We start from the raw sequence: 25,082 nt of genomic DNA, 5'->3' as shown, positions 1-25,082 counted from the left end.
AAGAGTTAGGCCCCCTAAAGTACATAATTTAGGTTTCTTCCTATTCAAGTGCTTAATTTTTTAATTTATATAATTCAAATATAATAATATTTTATAAAACACTGTTAATAATCACCGTTTTTATAAAAAAATTTAAAATATTACTTGATGGATAATATAATTAGAGGTAATTATTTTACAAATATAGACTTTTTAAATAATTATAAAATAAATTCTTTATCTTTAAAATTAAGCCTTATATTTTTATTAAAAAATCTCTCATAATTAAATTTCTTAAAAATTTAGTTGACTTTCGCTTAAGGTGAGCCCACCCTGAATCTCCCCGAAGCTTTGCCCACAGCTTAGTTATTAATTTCTTTCCCAGTCCCAAGGTTTTGCTGAAGAGTAAAGATCCAACCACCCACCCACACACACACATACACACTATTACTCAAAGTTCTGAAATTGAATTGAAACTGATTCCCATGGAGAAGTCAAGGCACATAGCGATTGTAGCCAGTCCATGGTTCAGCATTCAAGCTTCAATCATCGAGTTTTCGAAACGCCTCATCCAACGCTCCACTGACTTGCACGTTACGTGCCTCATTCCCACACTCGGTTCTCTCTCTGATGCCACCAAAGCCATCCTTCAAACACTCCCTTCAAGAGCAACCTTCACTTTGCTTCCCCCAATCCTCTACGGTGACCCACCGCAAGGGACTCCAAAACCACCTCTGTTGTTCGGGTAAGGATCAAACTATTGGATTTCTCTATTCGTTAAAATGGTGTATCTATTTTTATTTATTTTTTTCAAAAATAAAGTTTAGATATGATGCGATAGATTCGATAAAATATAGTTAGATTTATCAAAATTAATTCAGGAAATAACTTCTTAATTAAAAACTTGTAAATTTTTAAAAATTATTTAAATATTTATGAAGTAGAAAAAGTATTATGATGATAGCTAAATAAGTAGTATTAAGATGTGACTTCCTCAAAAGTTCTCATATTGATCTCTTTTTAAACTCTCTAAAAGTAAATAAATAAATAATATTCTTATCTATATGACTTATAATCAATTTGATTTAAAGAACATTTTCACATATGACTTATATATCATAAAAAATAATATAAACTAATTACACATGTATAATTTCTTTTTTTTAGTGATTGAAGTATTGAAATCCGTGGTGTTGTTCATTTTGAAGTATCCATTTAACATTTAACACAGGCACACAGTGACTCGCTCTCTGCCATATATCCGCGATGCTTTACAATCAATAAGTTCAAGTTCAAGCTCAAGGCTAGTTGCTATGGTTGTCGATTTTTTTGCAAGTGATGCACTGATTTGTGCCAAGGAGCTAAACATGTTGTCCTTCGTTTACTTCCCATCATCGGCTATGACACTGTCTTTCTTCTTACATTTTCCAAAGCTGGATCAGACTGAGATCAGAGACCTATCAGAACCCATTGAAATTCCTGGTTGCGTACCCATTCTTAGCAGAGATCTACCAAAATCAATTCAAGATCGAACTAGTCAAATGTATGCATTCTTTCTTCAACGATGCCAAAAACTACATGTAGTTGATGGGATCATGGTTAACAGCTTTAAAGACATTGAAGAAGGACCTATAAGAGCGTTGAAAGAGGAAGGAAGTGGCTATCCCAGTGTTTATCCGGTTGGACCAATTCTCCAAAGTGTATCAGGTAATGACACAACAAATGGGTGTGAATGTTTAAGGTGGTTGGAGAATCAGGTACCCAATTCAGTTTTGTATGTTAGCTTTGGAAGTGGAGGGACACTTTCACAAGACCAGCTTAATGAGTTAGCTTTGGGATTGGAAATAAGTGGTCAGAAATTCTTATGGGCTGTGAGGGCACCGAGTGAATCTGCCAATTCTGCTCATCTTAATTTTGAAAATGGTGACCCTTTAAGGTTCTTACCAAATGGGTTCATTGACAGGACCAAAGGACAAGGTTTGGTGGTTTCTTCATGGGCACCTCAAGTTCAAGTCCTTAGTCATAATGCAATTGGTGGGTTTTTAAGTCATTGTGGATGGAACTCTACCCTTGAGAGTATCATGAATGGTGTACCTCTTATAGCATGGCCACTGTTTGCTGAGCAGGGAATGAATGCAGTTTTGTTAACTGATGGCTTAGAAGTGGCACTAAGACCTAAAGCTGATGAAAATGGTTTGGTGGAAAGAGGGGAGGTTGCTATGGTTGTGAGAAGATTAATAGAGGGTGAAGAAGGAAGAGAAATTGGTAGAAGAATGCAGAAATTGAAGGATGCTGCTGTTGAAACTCTCCAAGAAGAAGGGTCATCTACGAAGACTCTGATTCAGTTAGCAGTCTATTTGATGAGCAATTAGGAGTATAAACTTGTGGGCATCGTTATGGTTAGTTGCCTAAAATGATAAACATGAGTGAGGATTTGTGTCTATTTAGAAAGGTAGTGTGTATTTGACAGTAGGTTGCAAATGGTAGTGTTAATGTATTTTGCCAAGCTCCTCTTCTCTTGATTAGGATGGTTGCATTTTGTAAGATGTTGATTAAACACATCATTTTATGCTTAAAATGTTAATTTTCAGCATTCTGATAAGTTTTAGAACAAGCACTCGGTGCTTGTGATTATGCTCACTTCTGAAGTCGTCCATTCCCTGCAGTTGATTAAATACCTAGTTAGTAGTTACACAACAATCAACATCTTAATTGGTCCTTTATTCTTGTCAATGCAAATTGGTTCTTTCCTTTTCTTGGTCAGGTATAGAAAATTCAAATTGAATTTATTTTTTACATTAAACTAAAGGCTACTCCTGACCGAAGCAAGGCTTCTGAGATTCACAGAACTTGTATACTGCTCTTGAATGAATACTAATTTTCTATAATTTGTCAAGGGTATCCATTTGGAAAATTGAATTCATTAATCATGTTTTCTTTTTCAAACACAATAAATTATACTAGGTTTATTAAAGGTAGCCACAAGTTTAATATATGGATGTACTCATCTCGGTTCTATGCTACGTTGTTTTAGTTTATATTATGAAAAACTTCAATAGTACACAATAAATTCCAGAAATTGTTCTCCTATTGCATAATCATTAAAAAAACCTGGGGGTTGTAATTGCTTATTATTCTTGCTTTTTTGGTTGCTGGTGCCTGATATGGTGACCTTTCAGGCAACACAACACCCTATTTAAACTGATCTAATAGGGAAAAAAATTAACGCATTTAAATCTGACCACTTAAGTAAGGGGCTTGGATATACATTAGTGTCAAAGTTCCTCAGTCATTTGTGAAGGTTGATCAAGTATTGCTGTCATATTTAATTTTGGAGCCAAGACCGGCTCATGTATGAGACTGTTAAAACAGTCACTTTTGGAAAAACCTGACAAAAATGGTGTGAGTTAGGTCATGGCTTATGCGTGGTGACGAAGTATTTGGTCACCAATTATTCTTTTAGATAGTGCTTTTAAATATTTTTAAAAGTAAATGTATCGTCGTTAAACGAGTAAAATTACAGTTGTTTTGATTTACTTATCAAATTGAACATAAATTCTAAAAGAAACTGAATACATATTTTGATAATTTCGAAAGATTAATCAAGTGAAGATAAATGTCATATTTGAATGACCGTAGGTATGAATTTTACTTATTGTTTTACAGTAATATAAAATATAATTTTTTATAAATAATTTTTAAGTTCAAGAATTTTTTCTATTTCAAAATTGGACACGAACTCTTTGTAATTTCCTTTTAAAGAAAATATATATTTCAATATACTATTAATATGTTAAGTTGTAAATAAGAAATAATTAAATTTAATAACAAATTATTTAACCAAACTCATAACACATAAAAAAAAAATGAACGATTTTAGAAAGGTATACATTACAACAATATACTCACAAATGAGCTTGGGTAAAGCCACGTCAATTTAGAGAAAATGATGATAAAGAAGACAAAATAAGGTGGAAATCTTAGGTGAATGAAATGATTTAAATTTTCTTCAGTTTTGGCATGAATATTATCTGTAATTTAAATTTGCTTAAATAAATTATTTTATCTAAGTGAAGTAAGCAAAAATTATTTTTGTTTAAGAAAAAAATTCACTTAAAAGAATATAGAAAAAAGTAATTTTTAATTAAGAAAAAAAATCGCATAAACTAAAATAAAAAAAATTAAAACTTTGTATTCTTTTTTAGTAAACTAAGAAAATTTGAGAAACTTTTGTTTCTCATCAATAGCTACCTAACACGTATCTAATATGATATTTGTTGATTTATAAAGAAAGTAAGACTTTTGAGATTAGCACAAAACTTAATGCTTCTTCTTTTCAAAAAATCATTCATAATAAATATGAACACAATGCTCATAAGTGTGTATTTTTTTTTCCCTTCTTTTTGTGTTTAAATTCACTCCATATGTTGTTATAGCCAAAAACAATATTTTGGATTATTTTTATTTTCTATTAAATCTAACCTTAGCATTTATATTTGGTGATTTTGTTCCACTATGGTTGGGTTAAACTTTAATATGTTGTTTCCAAAGAAAGTTGATGTGAAACAAGCAGCTTAAAGTATTCTTCATTTCCTAGCCATTATATAGACCAATAAATTTAACAAAATAGCCTAAGATACAAGAAATAATATATAGAAAATTACAGAACAGAATAATAAACTAATATTATTTTATCTTATCTTATCAGAGATATGAGTTTTTGAAAAATGCATTGAAATATTTGAAATTTGAATTGTTAAAAAAAAAAAATAGAAATCATAAAACTAATAATGAGTAGTAAGTTAAAAATGTCCTTCATAAATTGCACTTCAAGATAATCAAGATGTCATAGTTTACATAGAAAGAAAATAATTTTTTTTTCATCACGATTTTAGCTTAATCAAAATTTTTAAGTAAAAATCACATTTTGTTAAATTCGATTAAGTAAATTTTTTTAATTTACACAAAAATTACTTGCTTACCTTTAAAAAAATTAATTTACTTAAACAAATTTAAATTGAAAGATTGTATACGCGTGTCAAAATTTTGAAAGATTTATATCCTACAAATTAATATGCAATTAGGTGCATATGCACTCACACTATCATGTCGTGCAATTTTTAAGTTATATTTAAATAATTTAAACATAAAAGACAAAAAAAAGAAATTAATTAATAATTATCAAATAAATAATAGTTTGTCAATAACAAAAATATATTTATTTTATTAAAAGGCCTTTAATTTTGTCATAATTTCTTTTATTTCATAAATAATATTTTTTTAATTAAACAATATTTTATCTCTTTGAAGAGAAGAAAAAATAATCTCAAAATTTATTTAAATTTAAATATATTTAGATATAATCACAATTAATAAATGTTCCACATTTTATTATTATTATTATTATTATTATTATTATTATTTCCTTATCGTTAAAGAATTACTTCAACAATTATTAATATATGTTGAAAAAACAATAAATTCTCCTTTTAATTTTTTTAAGATAGAAATAAGATGATTTAAAAAATAAGTTGAACACTCTAATTTCAAAGAAAAAAATTTACAGCAGTTGCATAAAAAATTTATTACTTAAACTTTTTTCATAACTACCCCACAATCCTAATACATTCACACTCTTTAAAGCATTTACTTAAATATTTCATAACACTTTAAAAAAAATATAAGAAATAAAAAATAGATAGTCACTTAAAGTATTTTTTACATTTGAAACAAAAGATTTAAAAATATTTAACATTGACCTTCTTCCTTTACAAACCTAGTCAATGGGTGACTTATTTCAAAATATTTTATTTCAACTAACTCAAACAATCTTCACCTTGGTTGAAATAAATGCAACTTTTGGTTTTGTTGTCTTCACTGATAATCATAGTTCAAAAAAATTATCATGCTCGATTATAAAAAGTATACTGTACACCCTACATCAATATTAGTCAATGTTTGTATGCTATCATCACACACCTTGCAATAATATCAATCAATGCCCATGCACTATCATTATACATCTTGCATTAATGTCAACCAATATCCATGTATTATCACTATACATCTAACATCAATGTTAACTTATGCTCATGCATTATCATCATAATAAATGTAACACCTTAATTTAATTTTTCAAATAAGTAAATTTTGCAACAAGTGGAAATAATAAAATTTTTATTAAAAGGGTTCCCAATACATAGTTCAATAAAGTATTTCAAAATAAGGATGAATTACAAATTTTGAATCAAATTATTGCTACAGGACTAATTTAAAAAGGGTCTCACTGTAGCGAGAGATGTCTCGCTGTAGCAAGAAATGTCTCTCTGTAGCGAGAGTGTCACGAACCTAGGATATTTGAGGGGTTTAGGGTTCGAGAAATTCATTTTTCACCTTTTCTCTCATCCCTTCTTTGATTCTCTCAACTCTAAATTTTTTTCCACTGATTAAATTGTCTCCAAAGCCGTTCGTGAGTTAGATTGAAGGTTAGAATCACGTTTAGAGCGTTTAGAGGTGAGTTTAAAGAGCTAGGGTTTACGTTTTTCATTCTTTCGTTGTTCTCCTTGATTTCTCATAGGAATTTTCCCTATATATTTAGGATAAAAATCTGTGTGGGGAGCACTTTCATTGTTGATTTTGTGTTGGGGTCTTCATTCTGAGGTAAAGAGCGACTCTACCCTACCTCATGGTGTATAAAATCTGTTTATTTTGCTATGTGTTACAATGTAGTTGAGATAGACTGTAGGCAAACGTGTGGAATGACAGAAATTCTCAGTAATCATAATGTGATGGATGTTGAATGTTGTGTGTGATGGATTGTGGGTGTTGTGTGTGTGATTGAGTGAATTGATTGCAATAAGATTGTGATAGAAATTAGGATTTGAATGTAATGTGATTGAATATGTGAGTGCATGCCTTGAACACTATGAATGATTGAGAATGAATACTATGAAATAAGTGAGAATGTGGATGAATATGTGTGAATGACATGTTGGTTGTGTTTGAAATGTTGGAAACTATGAATAGTTACAGCGATACACTAGGAGTGTGGAAGATGGAGGCGATATAAATACCCTGGACGATAGAAATACCTTGGGGAAGAAAAGGTGGTGATAACATCAATAGTGAGTGTGGGTGTATCACAGGCCACACATTCTCTTCCTGACTCGGCCTTTGACTAATACCTTTGCTAAAGGACCCATGACCGCACACATTGTATCCGTGAGGCGTGGGCTAATCGGTGACCACCCATAGTGTGAAACTGAGTAAGTCCCTAAGGTTGAGGGCATTAGAAAAATTGTGATCACAGTGCCACAGTGAGCGTGGCTACATGCAGTGAGCGCACTTGTATACGAATTGGAATGAAATGTTGAAAAGTATTACTGCGTGTCTGTTGATGCTTGATATGAATTATGTTGGTAAATATGTGAAATGTGCAAGGTGAGTCTCTATATTTTTGTGTGATAGTGTAGAGTACTCACCCTTATGCTTATTTTTCAGGTGACCGTCTCGACCATCAAGCTCAATGAAGGGATCGATGAAAATGCTATAGGACTTAGAAAATTATTTTTTTGAAATTATAATGTATTAAGTCCTGTAGTAATAATTTGATTTAAACTTGTAATTCATCCTTATTTTGAAATACTTTGATGAAACCATGTGTTGGAAACTATTTGAATGAAAATTTTATTATTCCCATTTATTGTAAATTAATTATTTTAAAAATTAAATTAAGGTGTTATAATATACCATGTTTGGGAGTCTTGAACAAAATGGTATAGTCGAAAGGAGTAATAGAACATTCAAAGATATGATAAGAAGCATGATGAGTAGATGTAACTTGCCAAAATATCTGTGGGGTAGAGCCTTAAACTTTGAACAAGAAGAAAACTTAGCTTGAACCATCTTCAAGTTTAGGATTGTACAACTAAGGTAAAATTTTATAATCTCTCACAGAAAAAGACAGACTCCAAGAAAAGTCATTGCTTCTTCATTGGGTACTCGTATTGATCTAAACAATGTAGGTTTTTTTGTTCTGGTAATAAGAAGAAAATAGTAGAGTCCATTAATGTCAAGTTCTTGGAGTTTGATGTGGCAAATCAAGTTATGTCATTAAATGAGACTTGTGTTTTAATTGAGCTAAAGGATGTAAGTTCTTTTGTTCTACTAATAAGAAGAAAACAGTATAGTCCATTAATGTCAAATTCTTGGAGTTTGATATAGCAGATCCAATTATGTCATTAAATGAGACTGATGTTTTATTGCCTCAAATTGAAACTTTGCCACTACCTATACCTACTATTGAAGTTCCAATAATTGTTCCAGTTGAGACTGAGATTCACATTGTTCAAGTTAAGAATAAAAATCTAGTTGAGGACGCAGTAGCTCCTCATGCTCATGATATGTTTGATTCTCCTACCATGGTGGAGGTTCCACAACCTATTCAGCCAATTGCATAAATTCTATTGAGAAGATTAAGTAGAGAGAGACTGTAACACTCCGAGTTTTGTAAACTATTTGATTATTAAAATAAATATGTGCATTTGATTGTGTGATGATTTGGATGTGAATATAATTGTGAAGATATATGTATAGTATGATTGAAATATGAAGTGGATATGTGTTAACTTTGTTATGATGTGTATAAGTGTGAAGGAATATATGTGAATTGATTGAGAATGTTTGACTAGTAGTTAAGTTAGAATTGGATTAAAAAATTGGCTAAATGTATGCTACATGGTGTTCTCACTGTAGAGGAAGGCAACAGAAGATGGTGCATTTCTGGGTGCAATCTCGCTGTAGCGAGAGAGCCTCGTTGTAGCAAGATTTTACAGAAACCAAAGTGCAGTTTCCTATGAGATTTTCGAGCAAAGTGGCTCGCTGTAGCGAGAGTGTCGCGACTAGAGGAGTATTTGAGGGGTTTAGGATTTGAAAAATTCATTTCTCATTCCTTTCTTCAAAATCTCTTTGATTCTCTCGACTTAAAATCCTATTTCACCGATTAAATTGCCTCCAAAGTCGTTTGTGAGTGAGATTGAAGATTGAAATCATGTTTGAAACACTTGGAGGTGAGTTTTATGGGTTAGGGTCTCGATTTTTGTCTCTCTTCCTTGTTTTCTCAGTTTCTTATAGAGATTTTCCATGTGTTTAAAATGAAATCCATGTGAGAAACCTTTTCATTGTTGATTTACGTTGTGGGTCTTCATTTTGAGGTAAGGAGGGACTATACTCTATCTCTTATGCTTAGAATTTGTTTGTATGATTATGTTTGTGAATGAGAATGACTAGAATGTTGGAATATGAGTGTATTAATGAAAGTGACTTGATTGTAGTGAGATTGTGGTGAAAAGATTGCGTGGATTATAGTGTGATGAATATTGAGCATAATGTGTGTGAAATACTAATTTGATTGTGATGAAGTTTTGATGAGGAATTGATGTTTAAGTGTAATGTGATTGAATGTGAGCATACGTGCCATGTGTGAGATTGAAGATCATGATATGATTGAGTATGTGGTTGAAATGCTTAGATATGCCATTGATTGATGTTGAATAATGTGAATAATTGAAAATATATGTGAATGACATGTTAGGTGTGATTGTGATGATGTTTAGAAGACATGATGTAACAAAATTAGCCCTGTAGCAGTTATTGATATAAACTTGTAATCCCTTATTATTTTGAAATGTTTGGTGAAATTTTGTGATGGGAAATTATATTTAAATAAAAATTTTATTATTCCCATTTTTGTTGAAAATTAAATTAAGATGGTACAGAGACAAAATGCTATTAGTTATGAATTTATAGTTTATCTCAATGAAGGTGCACATGACATTTGAGACATTATTGATCCAAAGAACTATTGAGAAGTTGTATCTTGCCCATAACCTGAAATTTAGAAGGATGTAATGAATGAAGAAATGTAGTCCATATTAGTTAATGATGAGCTTGTTGAGTTTCTTAAGAATTGTAAGACAATTGGTTATAAATATGATTTCAAAATAAAGGACTCAAAAGGTAAAATTGAAAGATTTAAGTTAGACTAGTGGCAAAGGATTTCACACAAAAGGAAGACATTAACTTAAATTAAACTTTTTCAATTGTTTCAACAAAGGATTCCTTCAAGATCATTATAGCATTAGTTGCTTACTTCGATTCAGAGTTATATCAAATGGATGTGAAGACTGCTTTTTTGAATGGTGAGTTGAGTGAGATAGTATACATGTAGTAGCCTGAGGATTTCTATATTGAAAGTAACACAAATCTAGTTTGGAAATTAAAATGGTCATTTTATGGCTTGAAACAAACTTTTGTGGTACTTGAAATTTAATGAAGTGGCGACTTCAAGATCAGTGGGAGAAAATTTGTCTTTCTTGTGTTTATAGATAGATGATATACTGTTAGCTTCTATTTTTTTGCTTCTTTTGTGTTAGGTGTAACACCTTTATTTTCATTTGTTTTAGAGAAAGTTAAAGGAAGAATGAGATTTGGTTATTTGTTTAACTTGATGAACTCAATAAATGTTTTATTGTCTCTTAAATGATTGGCATGTGTTTTATAAAAAATATTTGATTTGAACTGAGTTTGGAGGTGTTTGACCTTTGGCATGATTTGATTAATGTATGATAAGAGTGGAGAAATTCCACTATAAAAAGATTAGTGTGGATAATTACAACAATACACTGAGAGTGTAAAAAATGGAGCTAATTTTGAAAATCTGGGGAAATATAGTGTGGTAAATGTTATTTGTGGCTGTACGTGATTATGAGAGCGAAAGCATCACAGGTTACACACTTATTTCCTAACTATATTTTTGCAAAGGAGTTGAGTTTACACACTTTGTATCCGTGTTATGATGGCTTACTGACGACTATCTACACATATGAAAGACCTCAATGGATAATAGGGATAATGATTGATTATGATAATAGTGTATACATATTGAATGGTATGATTTTAGTGTATGTATTATAATATTGCTCATATGATTATCATTCTATTTGATGTGTTGTGTAATTATTAAATCAATTATTCAGTTCTATTTTAGCGTTAATGAGAAGATTCATCCTTACTTATATTTTCAGGAAGTGAAGATTAATTCATTTAGACTAGGATCACATTCTCAGGATTTTGGTGTGGAAATGATATGCTTATTAGGACTTGAAATATTTTGACCTTGTAATTATTTAATTTTAGTCCTAATGTATTTTGCTTATCATAAGTGGATGTTGAACTCATGTATTTAAGTAATACCAAATATGTTAATTATTTACTATTATTCAAAATTTTATTTTTATTTTGCAAGTTATGTTATGATGAAAAATGTTAAATTATATTTTAAATTTCATTATTTTGAGTATTGTTAAACTTTCATAGAATGATTGACAAGAAACTAATAATTTAAAACATTGGTAAGTTTTTCCCACATTACAATTAAGTAAGATTTAATTAATAATTTACTTAAAATTATAAATAATTTATAAATTATGAAAAAATAATTTATAAATTAAGAGCGTCACATTAGGGATTGAGATTCATAAAGATAGATCATATTATACAATTGAGTTATCTCAAAAAGCTTACATTGATAGAGTCTTGCAGAGATTCAATATCTAAAATTGTAAACCCAGAGATGTTCCAGTTGTCAAAGGGGATAAGATGAACAAAGATCAATGTCCCAAGAATGAGATTGAGCGCATGAAAATGCATGACAAACCTTTTGGGAATGCTTTTGGAAGTTTTGTGTATACTTAGGTATACACTAGGCTTGACATTGCTTTCATAGTCAATGTTTTAAGTATATACCAATCAAATCCTAGGAATAATCATTGGATAATTGCTAATAAAGTAATAAAGTACTTATAGAAAATAAAAAGGCACATGCTTGTGTATAGAAGAGTTAATAACTTGAAGATTGTGAGGTACATCGATTCATATCTTAATGGGTGCCATGATGATTGAAAATTGACTTTAAGATATATCTTCATGTTGACTGGAGGTGTCATATCCTAGAGTAAGAAACAAACTCTTGTTGTCTCTTCTACTATTCAGACAAAGTTCATTGCTTGTTTTGTTGCTGCTACTCATGTTATTTGGTTGAGAAATCTAGTGATAAGATTTCATATTGCGAACTTCATTGCTAGGCCATTGAGAATTTTCTATGATAACAATAATGCAGTGTTTTATACAAGGAGTAAAAAGACTTCTAATGGATCCAAACATTTATAATTGAAATATTTGAATGTTAGAGGTCTTATGAATAACAGTTTTATAATGGTAGATCATATTGACATATATTCATATTAGCTTATCCCTTGACCAAAGGACTTAGGCCTATTGTCTTTAAAAGATATGTTGAGAACATGGGCATAGTAAGTTCCTTTGATGTTTTTAGTTAGTGGAAGTTTATTTGTTATGTCATTTTCTTATCATGTTAGGCCTCTCATTTTGAACACTTTTATGTTTAATTGACATGTATTCTTTATTTTGAATAATGGATAATCTTTTATCATATATTTTTGTATATAAATACATATTTATTATATCAATTGTTAAATTTAAAATTTAGTGTTGTTAGAGTTATTGTGTTACTATAGACTAAAACTATATTTAAGTTTAGGCATATTTGTAATTTTGTACTCGATTTTGTTAAGATCACTATGTCGGTAATTGTTATCATTTGGAGTTAAGGTATCATAATCAAATTTTGATCTCGACATTGAGATCACTATATTGGTGATCAATGTCATTTAGAGCTGAGACATGATAATTTTTCAAAGTAATATGTAATTCTATGACTTTAAGGCATTCAATATTATTTGGTTTTGATTGGATAAAGTTGTCTTCAGATATTGCATAATGGATCATGTGTTTTCTAAAATATAGTCACATTATAAAATTATTCGTTTGCGAGTCATTTTGAAAACTATTTTTATTTTATTTTAATTAAAATTATGCTATTGATTTTTTCCAAATGAGAAAATATTAGAATTATCTAATAATAAATTATTATTTTATTTTTAATAAAAACGGGTTAATTCACGATCCAGATGAGATACTTAGTGTGAATTAAAGTGTAGGCCTCCAGCTTAAAAGTCCATAATAGGAGGAAATAAGGATTAGTACTTTGTATATTTTGCTAGATCTTCTTAGTAGTTGTGTGAGCTGCTCCTCAACTTGTCTAATTGAAAGTTATGATTGAGAGAGTGATTTACAAAAAAAAAATTAAATTTATTAGTTCTTACAAAATTTAGAGCAAGTATGATAACTTTTTTTCTAAAGAGTATGTCTTCGAGAAAGTCTATGACTACATTATAATTGTCTTTGATATTCTAATTTTATATAATCATGTTTGAATAATTTTTTTATTTACATCTACTTCTAAATCTTCCTTCTCCTCTATATTTTTTATTTCAAAACTTAACAGAATAATTGCAAATACAGTAAAATAACAACATCTCCCGTAATGATTAAAATTAGGGTGAAACCCATAATAATTAAAATTATATGTAAATATTATATTGTACGTTAAAATAATCAACTAAAATAAAACTATAAAAAATTTAGTTGAGTAAATTATATTAATTTATTAAACTTGTTTTTCCTAATATAAATTATAAATAAGTATTTCAAATGTAAAAGGATATTCTAACTATAAAATTGCGTAACGTTATGTTTCTAGATTTCGAATTAGTTTTAGTCGAAAAATAAAAGAGAACACACATGAAACAAAATAAAAGACGAAATGGGTTTAAAAAATTGAATTGAAAGCTGACGAGTCATCCGGCCTTCAAATTTAAAGTCCGTTACTTCACTATTAAAAAATCAAAGGATGTTTGATGCTCTATATATAATAGTAATAATAATAATATATGCATACATCACAAAAAAATATACCTTAAAAAATACATGCAACTATTTTGTTTTCCAATTTCTATGGCAAAACATTTTCTAAATTATAAATGGCTGATGAAGAATCAAAGCATTCGAATGAAAAAGCAACGAATAACCCGCTATGAGTTGGGAAGATGCCACTTCAAGCAAAGGTTAAAAGAAGGGACAAAACAAATGGAAAATCGTACATGCGATTTTAATTTGCTGCATAAGCAATTACGTCATGACGAAACTTCTCTTTGAAAGTTATGAGAAAAGAACAAAGGGAAAACAAGTTTTTCCTCTTATACATCCCCTGTTGCATCCAACTAGCGAATGGGTTACTATATAAATCAGTTGTGTCTTAAACCCAGCTTCATAAACAGGCAACATCTATAATCCACACTAGTGATTCCATGGCAAAAGCAACTCACATAGCTATTGTTCCGAGTCCTGGTTTTAGCCACCTAGTCCCAATAGTTGAGTTTAGCAAGCGACTTGTGCAGCATCACCCAAATTTTCATGTCACTTGCATCATTCCCTCACTTGGGTCACCCCCAGATTCCTCCAAAGCCTACGTTAAAACCCTTCCTTCAAACATAGACTTCATCTTCCTTCCTCCAATTAACAAAGACCAATTACCCCAAGGAGCATACCCTGGGGTCCTAATCCAACTCACTATTACTTTCTCGCTGCCATCAATACACGAGGTCCTAAAATCCTTGTCCTCTAAAGCCCCTTTAACTGCTTTGATGGTAGATGTTTTTGCATTTCAAGCATTGGATTTTGCAAAGGAGTTCAATGCTTTGTCCTACATTTACTTCCCTGGTGCAGCTATGGTACTGTCGCTGTTTTCACAAATGCCAAAACTAGATGAGCAAATTTCAGGTGAGTACAAAGACTTAAAAGAACCTATAGCGTTACCAGGTTGTGTTCCACTACAGGGGAGTGATCTTCCAGCTCCAACCCAAGATCGATCGAGCGAAACTTACAAACTTTTTCTTGAACGTGCCAAAGGAATGCTTTTAGCTGATGGAATATTGATCAATAGCTTCCTAGAAATGGAATCAAGTGCTATAAGAGCATTGGAAGAGGAAGAAAATAACAAGATCAAAGTTTACCCTGTGGGACCCATTACACAGAAAGGGTCAAACAAGGATGCTGATGAGTGTTTACGATGGTTGGACAACCAGCCACCTAGTTCAGTGTTGTATGTTTCTTTTGGAAGTGGTGGAACACTCTCTCAAGACCAAACCAATGAACTAGCTTTGGGTTTGGAATTGAGTGGTCAAAGGTTCTTGTGGGTTTTGAGAGCACCAAGTAATTCAGTTAGTGCTGCTTACCTTGAGACTGTAAATGAGGACCCTTTGCAGTTCCTACCAAATGGGTTTTTGGAAAGGACTAAAGAGCAAGGCTTGGTTGTGCCTTTGTGGGCACCTCAAGTTCAAGTCCTTAGTCATAAATCAGTGGGTGGGTTCCTATGCCATTGTGGTTGGAATTCGATTCTGGAGAGTGTGCAAGAGGGAGTGCCACTAATAACATGGCCACTCTTTGCTGAACAAAGGATGAATGCAGTGATGTTAACGGATGGACTTAAAGTAGCATTAAGGCCAAAGGTTAACGAAGATGGCATAGTGGAAAAGGAGGAAATCGCTAAGGTCATGAAGTGTCTTATGGAAGGAGAAGAAGGTAAAGGAATGCGTGAAAGAATGAGGAAGCTAAAAGATTCTGCTGCTAATGCACTGAAAGATGGTTCTTCAACACAGACCCTATCTCAGTTGGCTAGCCAATGGGAAAATTATGGTGCGATTTTGGAAAATAAATTTTCTTAATTAAGTTGTTTTGATTTGGATCTTTCCACCAGGGTGTCTTTTGTGTAATTTTCTAATTTGTTTTCTTAGACCCGGTCAAGTGTTCATTGTGTAGTCTCTCAGATGTAATGCATCTTTGACACGTGGCGTATACATGCTAATTGGTTTTCAATTTGAATTTTAATTCCGGTGTCATGAACCCCAATTTAGTAGAATTAGACCTTAAAGTTCACTTATTCAATGGATTAGTCGTTTTAGGATAAGGTCTTTGGGTGCCCAAGTCATCGGTCATAAAGGAGTAGGTATCACTCAATGCATAGTGAGTGGTGCAAACTTGTAAAAGGGTAATCCATAGTCAAGAGAAAAGAAAAAATAGTGCATGCTAGGAAGAATATTCCATCATCTAGATAAAAGTTTGGCCCTCACTTTCATAGATACACACGTCACACGGTCAATGCACCAAGCATGATTATATATATACAAATTAAATATTGGCACGACCAATTTCATTGCACATTTTTGTTAAATTCCGTCATAAATTTTGTTTGCCACAGTAACGAAAATGTTTTGTCATAGCATCACTCGTCACAATTCATTTGCTGACGGAAATATTATGTTTTACAAATAAACGTGAAGTGAGATTTAGATTCAATTGCAAAAATGATTATCAAATTTGCCGCAAAAGCATTATATACTTGCATAAATTGATAAAAAAACTTTTTTTTGTTTTTGTTTTGGTGACTAGCTTGTTAGACTACTAATCTATCTTTAAACAGGCTAAACTAATAAATTTAACCTATTTTTTAAAATAGAACAAGACGAGCCAATTTGTTTATGAGAAATTTTTTACGAGGCAAGACAGAGCAGAGCAGGTTAAGATAAGTCAACTCGCTTTCACATCCTTAGAAATGAACTTGTTTTACCTTTAAAGAGTGAAAAAAACTTGTAATGATGGACGAATGCTCTTATTCTTAAGCTTATTTATATATAAATTTTGTGTAATAAAAACTATCCCTTCCTTGTCGTATTTTCTTCTCAAATGGTCAATATTTAGTTAGAAAGTTTTGCAAATTTTCCCACAATTAAGTTTGAAACCAAGATATCTCGTGTTTCCACCATTTTTTACATTTTATATTTGATTTATCGTTAAAATTAAGTTAGAAATGTAACACCTTAAATTTAATTTTAAATATTAAATTTTACAAAATATGAAAAAATAAAATTTCATTTAAAATGAATTTTCTCATATATAGTTTATTAAAATATTTCAAAATAAAGATGAGTTACAACTTGCATCAAATCATTGCTACAGGATTAATTCAATTACATCAGAGTTCAAATAAATTTCTAATTCTATAGCAGTTTCATCCATCCCTTCATTGATCCCGGTGCTAATAATCTTGATCACTTGAAAAATAAATGTAAGGGTGCGTACTCTACACTATTCAATACACACACAAACATAGAGACTCATCTTGCACACCCATACGTATTCTAACATATTCTACTCAAGTATTAACAATCACAAACAACACTCATTATACATTCCTTTTTAATTTACAATCGGTGCACTCACTACACCAACAACGTTTCACACACACGTGTGCTCACTGCATATAGCCATGCTTACTGTGGCACTGTGATCACAATTTCATACGCCAGTTATCCCTGCCTCACGGATACCACGTAGACGGTCACGAGTCACTCGACAAAGGTGTTGGTTAGAGGTTTAGTCAGGAGGAGAGTGTGTGGCCTGTGGTGTACCCATGCTCACTGTTGGTGTCACCACCACTCTCTCTTTCCTAAGGTGTTTCTACCATCCCCATCTTCCACATCTCCAGTGTATACCATTCATAACATATTCACAACCGCATTTAACATGCCCTTTCACACACATTTCAGCTATATACACTATTCATTCACAAGACACGGCACATAGGCTCACATTCATTCATAACACACGGCACACAAGCCCACATTCATTTATAGCACACACCACAGATGCCCACATTTATTCGCGTTACATTTAACGCACAACTATTCCATACACATAACATTTCAACATAATCCACATTCATCAATATTCCAGCATACACACTATTCAACATTCATTACACTATATTCTATTCAACCTTTCCACCACAATCTCATCAATTCTACCAACACACACGAAGTCAACCAAGGAAGTGTTTCCCCACACGAATTTTATCCTAAATACACAGAAGAATCCCATGAGAATCAAGGAAAACGAAGAAAGCAGATAATAGGGGTGAGAAACCAAAACCCTAACCATTAAAACTTACCTCCAGCGTTCCCAACACGATTTCAACCTTCAATCTAACTCTGAATGGCTTTGGAGGCAATTTAATCGGTAAAATAAGGTTTTAAGTCAAGAGAATCGAAGAGATTTTGAAGAGAGGAAAGAGAAAATGAGTTTCCCAAACCCTAAACCCTTCAAATCCGTTTCTGATCGTGACACTCTAACCACATTTATTATTGTGATTTCATCCTCAATTTTTTCCTTTATTCTACATTACTATAATTTTCAACTTTGTTCTTATAATTTTGAAATCTTTTTCTAAATTTTATAATGATTTCACATTATTCAATTTTTACATTTTTGAATATTTTTACTAAAGTTCTTTTCATTGGTTAAGTGACATAAAAACTGTAAACAATGTTCATTGAATTGCGTTCTTTTTATTTTATGCCAATTATTCCTTTTTATTGTCAATTTTTATGGGAACAAAATTTTTCTATACACATTAAAATGATTGTTCTACTTATGAAGTTTGTTTTATGAAACTAAGCATAACAATCATCAAGCAATATTTTAGCAACGATAAATCCACTCTTGTATGACCACAATAGTGCTAGCATTGCAACAAGGTTAAATTTTTTTGGCTATTTTTATATTTTTCATGTAGTATTACATACCTGGTTAAACACTTGTAATAGAGGTGGTCAGTGATAAATTAGAGTAAAAAGAAAGAGGTTAAATTTTGATACATGTAAAATAAAATAAAATGAAAAACTTTAAGTGAAAAACAGAATGTTAATATAAGTTTAGCAAGTTTTGATAGATCATCAAATTATATTTCAACAAATTGAATATTCTGAAAAAATAAAAATAAGTGTACTCGTTGAAAGATAATAAAGAAAGTATTAAAAAATGTGGTAATTACAAAGATTGTTAACTTCCAATTATTTAGGTGAATCAAAATTGATAGATTATTTAGAAATATCATATAAAAATAAAAAAGAGGAAAAAAAAGAAACTAGAGTAATTAAGTAATATGTTAAATAGGATAAAAGAAAGTAAAAAATACATTAAAAATTAAATTAAAAAAATATAATTATTTTAAAATTAAATCCCCTAAAAATATAATAATTTGCAATGAAGTGTGGATAAAAATATTCATTGCTTTGGATAAAAAAAAAAGTGAATTTTAACCTTTATAATGATTAGTAATATATATATGTGATTTTTTTTTTCATTTTTTAAGATGGTTTACAATTAGACAATATGCATGCACTACTTAGTATACTTTAAAACAAAATTTACCTTTTAAAAATGTCTTTTTATAATTTTATAACATTTCATTTACTAACTAATTTTATGATATCACTAGGTGACTTTAATTTCTTTGTTACACTTATAAATATGTATAAATAAGAATCAAACTTATCTGCATCAAAATAATTATTTAATATATTTTATTTTCTTGTAAAATATTAATTATTATTTTCACACCCAGCTTCATATTCTACACCTCTAGTATATTTCTATAACTATTCACACTTTCATCATTTTTACACATAATACTCTTTCTTTCAACTCCTCATCCATTATGTGAACATTGCATAGAGTAAAGTGTTTCAAGATTAAGTGTAACATCCTTATTTTATTTAATATGGTAAGAAAATAATTTCGAAGTTTAGAAGGGAATATTTAGATTAAATTCATTGCAAGTCAAATACAAGGTGTGAAAATTTTGAAACATTTAGTAATACTTTAACCAACTCATAAAATTTAAATAGTAAGAAATGGGCATAGACAAATTAAAAAGGAAATGTGAAATAGCATATATATATATATATATATATATATATATATATATATATATTGTTCTAAAGATTTACAAGAGGTTGACATTAGCAAAATGTCCATCAAAATACATTAGGACTCATTTATAACATTTACAAAATACAAAATATAACGAGTCCTAATAAGTATTCTATCCATCAAAAAGACTGAAAAAGATACTAGTCGTCCCCATGCCATCTCTCTATTGTCGCAAGTTTTTCAGAATCGAGATTATCATCCGATCCGAGATAACGATCGCTTGAATCCGTAGTGACATGTCTACCAGTAATTTGCTCAAAAGTCTATTGAGTTGGTCTTTCGAGATGATCGTGATTATGATATGTGAACAGGTAGGTCACAACTGCTGGAGTTTACTGTGCCTTGATAGAGGTACATACACAGGATATGGTGGATTCTGTTGTTTATAGGGAAATTAAAAGATACACTATAGGATAGTTCCATTTCTAGCATAATAATGTTGTGAAGTATATTATCAACATGTAAGGCCAACTTAAAATAGCAAAATCTATAATACTCGTTAAATACATATTTTAACCTATACCGTACAAAGCTATCTATGAGCCTAATGCTCTCTCTAGGTGCTATCATCCTAGTTCCTTGAAAGGTTTATGTAAGGATGAATCTCTATTCTTATTAGCAAGCGTACATTCACAATTATATCAAACAGTACAAGTACAACAAGTAAGGGTAATACAATAATCAATTTGTTCATATACACACAACAATCACTAATTACCCAGTTTATTACATTTTCTTTCTATTACCCTCAAAGTTCTCATTTCACACTTTCACTGTCCCTAGGATCCCTCGAGGTCTTTCTTAGCATAGATAGTTGCTGGATAGCCACAGCTACATGGATATGTTGCTGACCTAACCCTTTTTAGCAAAAGCATGGTCAGGAGTTTAAGTCAGGAAACAAGTATCAGGCTTGTGGTGCTCTTACTCTCATTTGTTATGCGTAATTCAAAACAAACATCCACCATCCTCATTTTTCCAATATTTCTCAACCGCCTCTCCATCTTCCACACTCTCAATGTATCTCTGAACTATCCATACTTGTCCTTATCGTGTTCCTTCTTTCTCTTTTCATTTTCTCTTTTCATACTTCCCATCTCATTTCAATATTTCTCATTATGGATTTACTTTTCTTATTAGTCGTTATGACCTAAACTCGTTATTTACTATAATCTGAACTCACTATCTGTATCTTATCGTATTATTTATCCCTTCATTTCTCTATTTTACTTAAGTTCATTACTACGTCATATATCAATAAATAATTGCTGAGGGTTGGTCACCCTTGGACTTAGTCTACAACTTACATGCATATACACTCAAAATAAGGATTATACATAACATCAAACATCATAAAACATGCTTCAAACATAACAAAAACATGTTCTCATCCAACATATACTCAAAATCATATATTTCATCACAGCATTTTGATGAACATAAACATATCACTTTTTTAGTAACAAGATAGAGCTCTCCTTACCTTGAAATGGAAGTTTAGTGTAGGGTTTATGAGGAATCTTCCCTATAACATTGGGTTCTTCCTAAATATCGCAAGAGGTTCTATTTAGAGGAGGAAAAATAAGAAAATAACCAAAGGAATGGAGAACTAAGTTTCAAGAGCTTACCAAAGAGAAAGGAAAGTGAACTCCCAAGCTTGGATTTGAGAAAGGTTGAGACTTTTCAAGGATTTTCTGAGGAAATGAGGAGAGAGGTCAGAGAGAATGAAGAAGGGTCATAACATGGATTATAATTCAAGTTTCTCAACTTGAAAACCCTTAAATACCCCTCAACTCGCAACATTCTTGCTACATTGAGACCTTCTCTCGCTGCAGCAAAAAACCTAAGCACTTTTTCTCTTTGCTGTCTATCATTCTAGCTACAGCAAGAGCATCATCGCTACAGCAAGAGAGCTTAAGAGAGTCTGATTCTAGACACTCATTTCTCACTACAAGGAGACACATCTCGCTACAGCGAGAAATCCTACAACTCACACACCTAAAACTCTCCTAATTTCAAGTAACATGCATTAACAACTATGATACAAAACAAAATTAATTAATAATAAAAAATAAGGATGTTACATTAAGTCCATACAACATATACTAAAAGAGTATACTGAAATCACTTCAAGTTAACAAAACATGCATCATCAACTTTTCACAACAATCAAAATCTCATTCAAATACATATTTGCAAGTAAGAAACACACAATAGTGCTCTCATGATTACAAAATATATACTATATTTTATTGATGGGATAAAACTCTCATTACCTCAAAATTTGAAGATTTAGAAAAAGATTTGTGGAAGATATCAGCCAAGAGAATACGCTTTTCCTAGATATTACAAAATAGAGTACTTTTAGAGAAAGGAGAAAACAAAGAAAGAAGGAAGACTGAAGAACTAAGCTCCGAGAAACTTACTTGGAGACGATCAAAACAAATGTTTAAGTCTGGATTGAAAAGAAACTCGAGGTTTGAGAAAGGTTTCTTTGAGAAAAGGAAGGTGAGGGAATAGAGAGAATTTGAGAAAAGGTAACTTGGATTGTAATGCAAGTTTTATAATGAAATTTTCTTAAATACCCCTCAAACTCATACATTCTCACTTGAACGAGGTCCTCTCTCGCCTAGGCAAAAGCACCAAACAATGGTTTTCTAAGCTTTTTCTTATATTCTCACCCAAGTGAGAATGGGTTTATAGAACTCATCGTTCACCCTATTCCTTCTCGCTTGAGCGAGACCCATTTCGCCTGGGCGAGAGGACAGTTGGGACAACATTATCCTTTCTCACTTGAGCGAGACTCATCTTGCTTGAGCGAGAATGCTCTGGAACACCTGGTCTAGAAAATTCAATCTCGCTTGAGCGAGACATGTCTCGCCTAAGCGTGATCCTCTATAGCCAACAACACTTAAAGGCTTTCTATTTTTAAAAAAATCAAACAATAAATAATACAATAAAGTAATTAAGAAAAAGAGAGTATTACAACTTTCTCACTCTTTTAAGAATTTTGTACCTGAAATTCACTAACTTTAGAAAAGATGAGGGTATGCTTCCTTTATTTTATCCTCAGGTTCTCACGTGGCGTCTCCTTCATCACTTGCATTCCAGATCACTTTCACTAAAGAGATATTTTTGCCTCTCAACTACTTGATTCAGTGGTCACTAATCTTCACTGGAAACACATCATATGAGAGATTCTCTCAAACTTGGATCGGATAAAGTTCGATTAGATGAGAGGGATCAAGAATGTATGTTAGCATATGTTGTATTCATGTTGCTACATCTAACCAGCGACTATCCATACTTATGGAAGATCTCAAAGGATCCTAGTGACAATGATTGTGAAATTGTGATATATGGGTTATGGCACAATGATTGTATGATTATATTATGAGTTGTCTCATATTGATTAGTGTGATTATAATATATAGGTTGTAATACATTTTGGTGTGGGAGTGATTTGTTCGTTAGAATATAACGTACTTCAATTTTTATTCTTTTTATAATTATTTAATGAATTTTGTTAATCTAAGCCCGAGTTTAAGAATTTATAAATAGAAAATTTTGTGAAAAAAAAGTACATGATTATTGTACTCAAGTTATAAAAATACAATAAATACTTCTCTTTCTAATAAAATTTAATATGGTTAGTTGCTTATCCTCAGTCCTAAGAGCTGAAGTTAACAAAACCCTTATTTAATTTAAGTTTTAATATATTTTGATCATAAATTGTAAATATTATTTTTATATATTTTAGTAGCACAAATGAAGTAATTATTTAATATTGTTCAAATTTTACTTAATAAATTATATTGTGATGAGAAATATTTAATTATGTTTTAAATTCTTCATAAATTATCACAAAATGGTTACAAAAATAAGAGCATCATGATTTAATGGTGTCCTAATGCATTTTTAAGATTATAATATGTAAATATAAAATTTTGTATCTAAATTAGAAATTGAATATCTATATGTATATTTTTTTATTGTTTAAGTACAAATTTATTTAATAAGTTATAATGTATTGGCAAAGGTTTATTGTACATCGTTTCAAATGCCTCTATATTTTCATGAGTTGAATAATAAAAGCGAAAATTTTAAATTTTCTTTCAAAATTTGCACACCATAAGCATAAAGAAATTCATTATTTTACTTCCCTTCCTTTTTTATACATTACTACATAAACTAAATCATAAATTAAGGTTATTACAAATTTTGTATCCGTTAAGTTCAACCAATTAAATTAAAATATTCTTGGTACTTGGAAACAATCCTTGTAAAACAATATTTTAAAAACTTATTTTATAACTACTTTATTATTTTTTTTATAGGTACACTTGTCCACAAACGCTAGATATAAGAATTAGAAGAAATTAATGAGATCCTTTTAATTATTGTTATTCCTGATTTTCTTAGTTGAATTTCATTGAGACATTGAGTTTTCTTAGCTGAGAATTGGGATAAAATGGCAAGACATTTGGTTTACCATACTAGAGAATTAAATCATGTAATTAGATCTTAAAATTGAGTTATAAACTTGATTTTTATGCAACCAGTTGAAGTATGAATCCTAACTACCTTTATCATTGTGATTTCATCCTCAATTAACATTTCCTCTATTCTACAACTATAATTTTCAACTTTATTCTTATAATTTTGAAATCTTTTTATGATTTTTATCATGATTCTACATTGTTAGATTTTTACATTTCTGAATCATCCTTGCTAAAGTTCTTTTCATTGGTTAAGTGACATAAAAATTATAAAAATATATTCATTGAATTATTTTCTTTTTATTTTATGCCAATTACTGCTTTTTATTGTCAATTTTCATGGAAATAATTTTTTTTATTCATGTTAAAATAATTAATACACTTATTAAGTTTGTATTACAAAACAAAGCATAACAAACATCAAGCGATATTTTAGCAATGGTAAAACAACTTCTATATGATCACAAATAGTGTTAGCACGGTAACTTTGTTAAATTTTATAGCTATTTTGTGTTTTTTTTTATGAAATATTAAAGACTTATTTAAACAATTGTATTAGAGGTAGTCAACGATAATATAGAGTAAGAAAAAAGAGGTTAAATTATGATATACATAAAATAAAATAAAATAAAAAAACTTTAAGTAAAAAACAAAATTGTTAATGTAAGGTTAGCAAGTTTTGATAGATCATCAAGTTATACTTCAACAAGTTGAATATTCAGAAGAAGAAAAAAAGGTAAATGTACATAAATTATTGTTTTCAAAAAATTAATAAATTCTATTCATTTTACAGGTAAA

The 25,082-nt window shown here is 30.6% G+C and overlaps 2 protein-coding genes across 2 annotated transcripts; both read left to right on the top strand.

The window, feature by feature from the left end:
• The first annotated feature begins 338 nt into the window (after positions 1-338).
• Positions 339-2,616, top strand: LOC113850444 (hydroquinone glucosyltransferase-like). Its single transcript, XM_027480998.1, has 2 exons — positions 339-724; positions 1,211-2,616. Exons 1-2 carry the CDS (start codon positions 465-467, stop codon positions 2,349-2,351), a joined length of 1,401 nt encoding a protein of 466 aa, XP_027336799.1. The 5' UTR covers positions 339-464; the 3' UTR covers positions 2,352-2,616.
• An 11,631-nt stretch (positions 2,617-14,247) lies between these two features.
• On the top strand, positions 14,248-16,168 carry LOC113849984 (hydroquinone glucosyltransferase-like). Its single transcript, XM_027480269.1, has one exon. It carries the CDS (start codon positions 14,268-14,270, stop codon positions 15,681-15,683), a length of 1,416 nt encoding a protein of 471 aa, XP_027336070.1. The 5' UTR covers positions 14,248-14,267; the 3' UTR covers positions 15,684-16,168.
• The last annotated feature ends 8,914 nt before the right edge of the window (positions 16,169-25,082 follow it).

The sequence above is a fragment of the Abrus precatorius genome, unplaced genomic scaffold (genome assembly GCF_003935025.1).
Source record: "Abrus precatorius isolate BTA unplaced genomic scaffold, Abrus_2018 Scaffold9, whole genome shotgun sequence".
Taxonomy (NCBI): Eukaryota; Viridiplantae; Streptophyta; class Magnoliopsida; order Fabales; family Fabaceae; genus Abrus; species Abrus precatorius.
This window is presented reverse-complemented; position numbering and strand designations above follow the sequence as displayed.

What these genes read in the sequence shown, in the direction of transcription:
- LOC113850444 (XM_027480998.1), top strand. Translation starts at nt 465, where the DNA reads ATGGAGAAGTCAAGGCACATAGCGATTGTAGCCAGTCCATGGTTCAGC. An exon ending in AAACCACCTCTGTTGTTCGG is followed by an intron (nt 725 to 1,210) that starts GTAAGGATCAAA and finishes CATTTAACACAG; the next exon opens with GCACACAGTGACTCGCTCTC.
- LOC113849984 (XM_027480269.1), top strand. Translation starts at nt 14,268, where the DNA reads ATGGCAAAAGCAACTCACATAGCTATTGTTCCGAGTCCTGGTTTTAGC.